General features: G+C 35.7%; 1 protein-coding gene across 1 annotated transcript; it reads right to left on the minus strand.

Annotated features, from left to right (window-relative positions):
* Nucleotides 1-10,659: 10,659 nt before the first annotated feature.
* LOC107828631 (PRA1 family protein D-like) lies at nt 10,660-11,467 on the minus strand. Its single transcript, XM_016655982.2, has one exon. It carries the CDS (start codon nt 11,374-11,376, stop codon nt 10,870-10,872), a length of 507 nt encoding a protein of 168 aa, XP_016511468.1. The 5' UTR covers nt 11,377-11,467; the 3' UTR covers nt 10,660-10,869.
* Between the last annotated feature and the right edge of the window lie 523 nt (nt 11,468-11,990).

Below are 11,990 nucleotides of genomic sequence, written 5' to 3' on the forward strand. Positions count from 1 at the left end.
TGATGGCCTTGTACACTACTGGTAGTAAGGGTGCTTGAGCATTTCCTGAGTTGGGTTTTTGTGCCATTGAAGACCCGTGACTTAATCTCATTTTTGAGTTTTCAGCAAGACTAATGTAGAGGTTAGGAACATAATAATAATCTTTTTGATTCCTACCTAGTGACGTTGAGTAAATAATGTTGGTTCTTGCTTGAACAAGAATGATAATAAAAGTGATGAAGAGAGACATAAGAGATAGGTGAATATTATAGGAGGCCATATAATATATTTGGTTGCACTTGAGTTGTGGATGTATGATTCTTTTGTTATTTGTTTGACATTTCTTTTCTATCTATACATCCGTATTATATAGTGGAAGAATCTTCCCTTTAAACATGACACGTCAGATTAGCCCTAAACCCTCCTCCTCCTCCTCCTCCTCCTCCTCCTCCTCCTCCTCCTCCTCCTCCTCCTCCTTCTTCTTCTTCTTCTCACACATACATTCTTTCATCTCACCAAACCCCTAAAACTTCTTCACATAACAAATCTACGAGTCTTTAAAGGTGAAAAAGACTAAAACCTCAATCGTTTATGATTTATAAAATATCATTTTAGATAAATATTTAGTTTTCAAATTACATTGCCAAGACAGAGAAATACAAAACTTAGAGGGAATTCTTATGAAAAATTTCATTTGTCTTCAAACTGTTAAACCAGCTGATTCATTATTGTCAACACGACTGAGATGTCAAGTGTTCCTTCTAATTTTAAGCTTGAGTAGTACCTTGAAGAGCATTATAAAGATCAAGCCAGCAATCTAAGCTCCATGTGAAAGCTCTAGTCAGGATTCCAAGAAACCTTGAGATGATCAATTCCCTCTTGGTGGTCTTATGCACTGCTGGTAGTTGCGGTCCTTGAGCATTTCCTGAGTTGGGTTTTTGTGTCATTGAAGACCCGCGACTTAACCTCATTTTTGAGTTTTCAGTAAGATAAATGTAATGATTAGGAACATAATAATATTCTTTTCGATTCCTACCTGGTGACGTTTAGTAAATAATGTCGGTTCTTGCTTGAACAAGAATGATAATAAGAGTGATGAAGAGAGACAGAAGAGATAGGTGAATATTGTAGGTGGCCATATAATATATTTGGTTGCACTTGAGTTGTGGGATGTGTGAATTTTTAGCTTGTTGTTTGATGTTTTTTTTCGATCTATACCTCTGTATTATATAGTGGAAGAGTCTACCCTTTAAACATGACACGTCAGATTAGTATCAACCCTTCTTCTTCGTCTTCTTCTACTTCTTCCCACACATACATTCTTTCATCTCACCAAACCCCTAAAACTTCTTCGTATAACAAATCTACCGGTCTTTAAAGGTGAAAAGGACTAAAACCTCAATCGTTTATGATTTATAAAATATTCTTTTTAATAGATATTTAATTCTCAAATTACATTGTCAAGATCGTAAAATAAATTAAAAGCAGAATTTATTGCATATATTAGACAATCATGAATTTTCAATATCCCCATACACGTCAAAATTATCTAGGATGACAAAAATTGTCAAACATTTACAAGTTTTGATCAAAAACTTTCCTAAAGTATATACATAACATTTTATTTATGGTAAGCAATAAGCTGAAAAAGATCAAATAAATCGTAAAATCATTTCTCAAACCGAGTATCACCTATAATTTCGCTTCAACTCACATACCGGGTAAATTCTAGACACAAGTATGATACATGAACTACACAAAAACCTCACCACACATGGCACATGACTCACTAAGGACGGGCCCATTCAAACTCTCAAACAATACAATTATTCATGGAGCCACAAGATAATAAGCATTAAGCATAAAGTGAACATAAGTTAAGAAAATGAGACATAGGCGTCACAAAACACGCTATCCAACTAAGCAAGGTATCATCAGTAATTTCAAATCATAGGGAAGATACTACACATGTCAAAGCTCTAAATATGCTACTATCAAACAAGTCAAGGACACTTAAGTTCATAATTTTTCCTCCTTTTATTTCCTATACCTTATCCACTCTAAAAATAAAAAGTTACTACTACCCGGTTCAAACTATATCTCATAAAAAGAACCGATGCACAAAGAAAAATCACGGGGGATTATTGCTACCAAAAAAAAGACATGTATTGTGTTTTTCTATTTTTTATTTTTTTGTTTAGACTTCAAACCCCCAAGAATACTGTCCACAAAATCCATCGTCGGGAAAAGTCTAAGTTTCTGCTTTTTTTTCTCTAATTTTCCTTTTTTCAAATATTATTTTTTCTTTACATAAAAACTACTACACTAAGAAAGAATACTACAACTAACCTAGGATAGCACGGAAAATCATCCAAACAATCTCCTCACCCCACACTAAAAATTGTGCAATATCCTCAATGCACATTGTAAATAACAAGAGGGTAAAAGAGACTCCCTAGTAGGCCAAAGGCCAAAGCAATAGCGGCTCACGAGATACTCAGACTTCCCCAGGCATCGTCCTTTGTGTGGGCACCCCACACTTAGTTCCAACCACATGGCTAACTTTTGCATACTTCCTATGGCTTTGCTCCCTATGCTCAAAATCCTATAAAATAAAACAACACTACAAAAATAATACAATAAGAAAAAAAAAATCAAAAAAAAAGCAGTAAAGTTGGGTTGCCTCCCAACAAGCGTCTAATTTAACGTCGCGACACGACTTGAACTACTTTTTACCTCCACCTTGAACTTATGAATTGAACCCCTAATTTGGCTTCAAGCTTTCTGTTATACTCCAGGGACAGTGAGACAAATTTAATTGGGCCAAGTAACCAATATCGCATTCTACATTTCTTGGCATTCGGATGAGGTATGTAATTCTCTCTCTGGCACGACGAATTCAAGAATGTAAGCACTTTGTTCCTCGTCTGTTGGCTCCTCCAAAGGCTCAGATGGCTCGTTTTCATGTCATCATCTAAACACAATATTAAAAAATGTATGGAATGAGGACCAATACGCCCTAACTCTAGAATTGTATTACTCTTACATCCTCATATTTACACACACTAGAGTCTCCAACTATAATATTATCTACTTCCTCACATGACTCTAGAGTGCTTTTCTCAACATGGACATCATCAATAAAAGTACGGTCGAATGATTGACTTTCCACTTTTAGCTCCTCAATTTGGTGTATAAGCTCATTTTCAGTTTCACACAACTCAGAAATATTTTGTTGGGCGTTAGACACATTAACCTTTGAAATCAATTGAGCTCCCAAGTCGTGAACAGCAGTGCCAATTTTTCGATCTCTTGTCCCAGTTCAGCTCTTCCTTCTATTAAGTCTTTTATCCCATCTGTAATTTTTTTACATTGAGCCTCATATATTTCCAATGTTTCAGCTTGTCCGCCATCCAAGTTTGACTCATAATCTCCTCTTTTTCAAAAAATTTCTCTTGCTGGTACTCGTTCTCTTCATTCAATCCTTCCATATTGGCCTTCATTCTTGTGATTGATGCCCTCATTCTTTTCATATCTTTTTTGAGTTCATCTTATTGCTCCGCTACTTGCCTCAGAATGTCCCTAATATATGCATCACGTTCCATATTCTGCACTTCATTGTCCCTATCAAACTCACAAACACTGTTAGCAAGATCATAATAAGGGCTTGGAGAAGGATGAAAAAAATTAGGACAATCGTCCCAATGTCCATCTTGACTTCCACACATATTACACTCTCGGAAATATTTTGACAAATTTTCCACCAATGGGGTCCTCCACAATATGGACAAAGATCATCAAAGTAAGAATAATCATTATTCAAACAATTTTCATTCCAAGATGTCATGTTAAAATAAAAAAAAGAAAAGACTAACTAAATAAGAAAATTAAAAACTTGAACAAAAATCAACTAAAAGCTAAACTTAGATAATCAATAATTAAGTCCCCGATAACGGCGCCAAAAAGTTGTTGGGACCAAACACACATGCAAGTATACGTGGTCGTCAAGTAATAAAGTGACTCGAAAATCAGATGCCGAACCCACAGAGACTTAGATTAACCATTAACTAAGCAAACTAAAATCGATTAAATGTCCAAAATAATAAAAACTATTAGTTTTCTATTACAACTACTATTGCGAAATTTAAACATTAACCAAGACAGATATATATTCCAGGGTTGTGGTCGGTTTATCAATCCTATTGAGTTCGTAATTACACCTGTTAATTCAAATTATCTATGATGGCTAGTTGACCGGATCATTTATATCAATAGCATGTTCCCACAATACTATCTGTCTATCCATAATATATCAACCTTATATTCTTATGGTCTTGAATCTATCATGAACGAATATAATACGGTATTCAACTAAGCAAGACTGTTAGGTATATTCCTATCCTAACCGCGAAATCTTTTCCCGAGCCACGGGTTCAGAAACAAGCCCTCTCCAATTCTACTCTAATCTAAACACGTCTTTCCCAAGCATAGCATAGATAGTAAATAGAACTCAACTGCTGGCCAGACAATTAAGTAATTATGCATAGAATTAGAGAAACAACCAAATATGATAACTCGAAGTGATGTAATTAATAAACTTCAATATTCATGACAACCACAACCGTAGAACGCGATGTTTAGCTTCACATAGACATGATAGCAAAATAACAAATCATCAAGAAAAAGTAAAGATTACTAAGTTTGATGGAAGAAAGATGGAATCTGATGAATTCTAACCTTCACGACGGCTCTGTGCTCTCCCTCGGTCTAATCCCTTAAAATGGTATTTAATGACTATTTATATGTTTAGGGAAAAGACCCAAACGAAATAACCAAGTCCAAAACGAAATAGAAGATAAAATAGGCTTTAAAACTCAAACCCCCTCGCTATAGGCCTCACCTCGTGAGGCAAAACGCCTGGTCCACCTCGCCTCAGCCCTTGCGTCGCACGCTCAAACGCGCGCTATGAATCTCGCGTCGCACGCTGTAACGCGAGCAAGATTGCTCGCTACGCCTGATGCTGCTTTGCTTTGTCAATTTGTTGCCTAACATTTTCACGTTCCTTTTCATGTTTTCTTTCTTTTTCCTTTGCAATCATTTCTGTTTGTCTTCATTCATTGTTTAATTATGATATCATAATATTTCCATTATTAAATAATCACAATCTATTTTTGTAGTGCATAAAATACACGTGAAATCTCTACTTTGCTCCCAATTTCATATTCAACGTACCTACACATAAAATAAGTTCAATTAAGCATAAATATAATCTAATTTAACATTAAAGCCCCAAAATATGAGATGAGTAATGCATTAAAAATATGTAATTATAGCCAAACATCAAACATCCTTAATGTTTTTAGAGGTGAACAACTCTCATACTTGTGTTAACCACTGTTACAAATAGGGGCATACATAGGTCGGATTGGTTCAGATTTTACGATTACCAAACCAATTGTGTCGGGTAATTAAATCTAAAGACCAAACCAAACCAATAAAATTCGGGTTTTTCACTCTCGGGTTTTCTCGAGTTTTCGGGCTATTCGGGTCTTTTTCCGATAAAATCTTCGTAGAACAAAACATATAACTTGTGCTCAAAATATTTCTTTAATCCTAGTAAGATACAACTATATAAAGTATTTTTCAAGAAAACAATATAAAATATGAGATGTGTCATGGCATTATCCTAAAATATTCAACAATAAAGACAATAAAATTATGTAATATAAATATTGCTAATTAAAAAACCATAATAAAAATAAACATAATATTAAAGTACTAAGTCATGCTAAAGTAAGTAGACTAATAAGGGAGTATTAATTACATGACTAAACGTTAAAGAAAAGATAAAAATAGGTTATGCATTTAAATCTAAATTATTGTAAACAAAAAATAGGTATTCAATACATTCTCATTCGTAGTATTGACTATTGAATTGAATGTCAGCATTCGTATTGATTTGATTTTGGTTTGGGCTTTTGTTAGCATTATTTAATTTACTAATATTAATGGCTATAAAATTTATTGGAATAGTCAAAAGTTCTAAGTCCAATATTAAAATAATACCTTAAAAGATAAAATTATGAAAAATTTTAAGATATATTTATAAATTACATCATAATAAATATATTTATATATTAAATATATCAAAATTTTCTATATATGTAATGTCGGGTTGGTTTGGTTTCGGTATGACTTTCTTTAGTTAAAACCAAACCAAACCAATTATGGTCGGGGGTTTTTTTGCCAACACCAAACCAAATCAAACCAAATCATAGTCGGATTTTTTTTCTCGATTTAACTCGGATTATCGAATTGGTGCGGTTTGTCGGTTTCCATTGTACACCCCTATACAAAACTAATGTCCTTTCTAATAACACGAAACAATTACAAGGTTAATTATCTTGTAATTGTTCACGTGGTTCACCCTTATTAATTTTTGTTCTCCTATGGTTTAATAAAAGGCGAGGATTAAGCGCGTAACACCTGTGGTAAGATGAAAAAGATATAGTCACAGGCTCACATCGATTTATAAAATATCTTTTCAAATAAATGTTTTTCATTTTTCATTAAACCGCCTTGGGAAAGTGAAGAGAGTTGGTTACACTTACGAATTATGAATAATCGAGTCATAAGATATTTATGTTATGAATTACATTATTAACATTGAGTATGAAATAATAAATTACTAACACATTTTATTGTGTGTGATGAACCAACCAAGAATTGACACGTCGACTATTTCGTGTCATAAGCGCTTTGATTGGCTTACGTGACAAATTTTGGTACATATACATATCATTGCTTGTATATATTTTTCTCTTTCGCATATGCCTCACTCTTGTATCAATCAAAATGGGATTGTAATAATCAAGGATAACAGTATACTTTGCATATACCAACCAATAAAAAATCCCACGTCGGCACTATTTTGTGTCATATGCGTCATAATTATTGGCTTTATTAATGACAACAATTGCAAAGCATATACGAGTTTTTGACAAAAACATCTCTAAAGTATATATACAACTTAAGTTATATCCTTAAAGTATCCCATAAACAACAAACATAATTAATATTTTTAGAAGTGAACAACTCTCATACATTAGTTTAGTCCACCACTCTCACAAAATCAACGTCATTTTAAAAATCAGAAAACTTGCACATGAAAATTCAAAATTAAACGTCCCTCCAAATATCATTATTCTTTATATTTTGGTGGTGAACGGGAGAATGAAGCTTGATAACTTCTAAAAACCGTTACGAATGATTTTCCCTCTAGAGATACTTCACTACTCTAAGTTATGTGTACATTCAAAAAGGATGTTTTCGGACAAGAACTCAAAGATCAATACTTGTAAATTTTTGTTTCCCATTTACATTCTAGTTGAGTCATTTCAATAAAGAAGTATTACTCATCACCCGGTGTTTATATCAAACGAAGCACGCAAGCCGAATCAGGTGGAATTTTGGAAATACGCAAGTTGGGCAGGCTTGGAGTGGCTTACTGAATTATTTAATGTCATTTTTAGGACGAAGAAGATGTCGGAAGAATGGAGGTAGAGTTCAATGGCCCCGTTGTGCAAGAACAAGGGTGATGTCCAGAATTGCACCAAATATAGGGGTATCAAGTTGCTGAGTCACGCCATGAAAATTTGGGAGAGGATAGTGGAGAGGAGGGTGAGAAGGAGTGTGTCTATTTCGGAGAATCAGTTCAGATTCATGCCGGGGCGGTCGACTACAAAAGCCATCGATCTTGTAAGGAGGTTGATGGAGCAGCATTAGGACAAGAAGAAGGACTTGCATATTGTGTTCATTGACCTAGAAAAAACCTGGGACGAAGTCCCTAGGAAGGTTCTATGGAGATGGTTGGAGGTTAACGGCATTTCGGTAGCGTACATTAGGTTGATTAAGGGCATGTAGATGGAGCTAAGACTCGGGTGAGGACCGTGGGAGGAGACTCGGATTATTTTCCAGTGGTGATGAGTTTGCATCAGGGATCAGCATTTAGCCCATTTTTATTTGCCTTATCAATGGATGTACTGACGCGATACATTCAAGGGGAGGTGTCTTGGTATATGTTATTTTCAAATGATATAGTGTCGATTGACGAGACGCATTGCCGGGTTAATGGTAGGATGGAGGTGTGGCGGCAGACCTTGGGTATAAAGGTTTCAAGTAGTGTTGGGACGCATGAAGAAGAAGTGAACATGAAGCTTGATACACAAGTCATCCTAAGAGAGATAGTTTCAAATATATTGAGTCTATACTACAGAGTAACAAGAAGATTCACGAGGATGCCGCACATTGTATAGGAGCGGGGTGGTTGAGATGAAGGCTCGCTTCTGGTATTTTGTGTGACAGAAATGGGCCACGTAGTTAGACCGGCCATGTAATATAGAGCCGAGTGTTGGCCAATCAAGAAATCTCATGCCTAGAAGATGAAAGTAGCATAAATGAGGATATTGAGATGGCTGTGTGGGCATACTAGAAAAGACAACATTAGGAATGAATATATTAGGGAGAATGTGGGTGTGGCTCCTATGGAAGATAAGTTGTGGGAATCGAGCCTGAGATGGTTTGGCCATGTGAAGAGGAGAGACTCTGATGCCCCCGTTAGGAGGTGCGAGAGGTTGCCCATGGCGAGTCAGAGGAGGAATAGAGGAACTGGGTGAGCTAATCAGGCAGGACATGGCTCTGCTCCAATTTACCGAGGACGTGACACTCAATAGAAAGGTGTGAAGGTTGAAAATTAGGGTGGTGGGTAAATAGACAATTTAGAATTTCACCTTGTCTTACCAATAGTAGTACTAGTCAGCCATCCTAGTCCCTTGTTTTTATACGGTGTGTCATTATTTTTAGTAGGATTGGCACTTTTCTAATAGTTTCATATCCCTGGATCTCTATTATTATTCGTTGTATTAGTTGTTTCTATTGTCTTATTAACTTGTTGTTGCTATTGTTTCTCTATTGCTTCATTTTTACTATTCTTAAGCCGAATTTCATTCGGAAACAACTTCTCTACCTTTATAAGGCAAGGTTAGGTCTGCATACACATTATCCTCTCCAAACCCCCACTTGTGAGATTTCACTGGGTTTGTTGTTATTGTTGTAACAATTTAACCTCAGTAGTTAAAAGCTAAAATGAAGTTTTATCATAGTTAACGCTAAAAAGGTTACAAAATAAGCTAGTATAACAAAAAAAATCAGTACATACACACAAGAATGCCTGTATATATATTTTAATATTTCTCTTTTCATACTAATCAAGTCGTTTAACAAAGACGTGCAGTGCATGTATTGTTCCTTAGTCGAATCAAAACTAGATTATTAGCCTGTTCAGCCAAACTTTTGAAAGGTCAGGTAGTCTTGATTAATGACTAATATTTGTTGAAAATTCTTGTATAATCCGTCAAATTAACTCTACAAACATGTCGCAATCACCAAGGTTTTACATTCGTCTTTACCCATTTTAAGCAACTAATATAACAGCGTACAAATTAGCAAATCAGACTTGGTTTTCCGCTATTTTGACTTTGCTCTTTATTCAGAAATCAAAATCATGGTGACAACATAATTAGAGTATAGTTCAGAAGGAAATAATACAGTAATTTGATTCCATTTGCACGGAACTAAGTTACCAGCTAGTGGGCTCAGCAGGTTAACAAACTCAAGGTTCCAACTTCCAAGAAAAATCTCAAAACTACTCTCAGACAAGTACCTTCATTCTAATGGCAATTTCCATTTCAAAATCATATTTTTCTCATAGTTAAGTTCTGCTCAAAAAGAAAGTAATAAAGGATCAAGTCGAGGAGTCATTGCAGCTCACTGAGTTCAAGAAAAACCTTTATTTAACCAATCCAACAGTAGAAAGATGCGAATTAGCAACTGAAAGAAGCAATCTGACCATAAATCATGCGGATTGGACGACCAAATGTAGATCTAAAACCAGTGCATTTAACCTGGGAAAGTTTTTAGCAACAAGCTATAAAAATAAAGAGAATTTATCAGTAGCCTACAGAAGAAGGCTACCTTTAACCATATGGATGATGGAAAACTTTAGATTAAGGCAAAAAGGTCCTCAACACCAGACCATTTTCGTATAAGAATTACCTTACCCATACAGAGCAAGTGAAGATGGGTCGACAAAGAAAGGGATATAAGAGCTCCAGACGTTGCAAATTGAGGTAGAAGGGGTTTTCGAGCAATAAAAGCTAATATGTACTTTTGCACCAAAATTTACTCCAAGACCGCATGGTCGTTTGATCAAAACGCTAGAAACACTTCCAAGTAAGTCACCAATTATTTGCAGTTTCTTCAATACTTCTCTTAAAAGCCTCGGTTGTCACCCCCGTAATCAAAAGACTTATCTTCTTCCAAGTAAGTCACCAATTATTTGCAGTCTTTGACGTTCCAAACCAGGTGGGAATGGAAATAGATGCAGAACAGGTCCTTGAAGTTCCCAAACCAAACTTAAATCAGTTCACGCTTTGGCACTATAAAAAATTGAGTTATCAAATAAACAAGCAATAGGAAAGTAGAAACCAAACAGAATCACACCATGCATGTACCTTTTTTAAAACAAGAAACAAACTATCCCACATTGCCTTCATCTTTCATTCTGTACTCCCTCTCAAAACACAAGTCTAAGAACCTATTTTTCTTTAACACAACTAGAGAAGAGTAAAAACATCATTCTCGTTTACCTCTAGCACATAACAAGGAAATTCAACTACATCAAAGAAGTAAAATCCACATTGTTTCACAAATTCAACTCTCCACATTTCTAAAGAATTCACCAAAACCAATTCCATCAATTTAACAATACTAGTTACACTACCCAGCTCAAATTTTCCCCTAAAATTCAAAACAATATTCAATCATGAAAGTTCAAACAATAGTATATTCCCCTCTGGGACTTTCCGAAAGCAAAGCACCATAAGGTGAATCTTCCTGATCTTCCGGAGCCCTAAGTGCACCATGAACACACAGAATCACAATCCCAAAGCCAATTGAAACGAAAACATTCGTCCAAATCTTAGCAACCAGAAGCGCAACGACAGTCACCAAACTTAGAAACCCTAACACGAACCTATCATCAACATCGAAGCCAAAAAGCTCCAACGGCTCATTACGGGAGAAGTAGAGATAAATCCAACCGGCGAAGATGATTAGGAACAACACGAGTAAAATTGGCCGGATAATTAGGGTGATTAATAGGATAAAGAGGATGATTAGTACGTAATTACCGGCGAAATAACGGAGGTTTTTGTTGATCCGATATGTTGCGTCGGAGAATGAGATTGGGAGGCTGAGGGCAGCGGTATCGATGAATAACGGCCACGGTCGAACGGTGACGGCGGCAATTGTTCCAGCGTCCGGCGGAGGAGAAGACATTCGGAAGTTTGATCTTCTTCTTTTTTTCGGGTCGGAAAATTCGAAGCTGATTCGATAAATGAGGAATATAAGGTGAAGTAATTGGATTTATAGGTGGAAGGGTGGAACTAAGATTTATAGTTTTTCTACTGCCTTTCGGTTGTACCCAAATATATTGCTAAATATAAATTTGACCCAAACTTTCATTTGCTTCATACCCCTTTTGCTCCTATATAGTTTAATGAGTATTCGAGTCAGGTTGCGTGCATCTCAACTAATTTCATCGGTACTTATTTTACGGTATACTTACTACCTTCCACTAGTAGATGTCCCGAATAACTCTGTCCCCCAAAACTTTGACAAATAGAAAGAGATCACCTAGCATTTTTGTCTTTGCGGGAATTCAAACCCCGAAACCTCGTAATTTTCGACCCACTTCACTGACCATTATGTCATACGCTTGAGGATAATGTGTTCGCTATTATAGTGTACTCTACGAGGGTGATAAGATACATTTGTTCAAGGATTACATTTCTCGTGAGACTATTTTGATTAAATCATTAAGTGTATCCTCTATCATTATATGACTACTAAGTTTAATGTTAGAACAGTAACCACAATTTTGAAAGCCCCCT

The sequence above is a fragment of the Nicotiana tabacum genome, chromosome 7 (genome assembly GCF_000715075.1).
Source record: "Nicotiana tabacum cultivar K326 chromosome 7, ASM71507v2, whole genome shotgun sequence".
Taxonomy (NCBI): domain Eukaryota; kingdom Viridiplantae; phylum Streptophyta; class Magnoliopsida; order Solanales; family Solanaceae; genus Nicotiana; species Nicotiana tabacum.

Bases quoted from the DNA above. Each gene is read 5' to 3' on its own strand.
- LOC107828631 (XM_016655982.2), bottom strand. From the start codon at position 11,376: ATGTCTTCTCCTCCGCCGGACGCTGGAACAATTGCCGCCGTCACCGTT.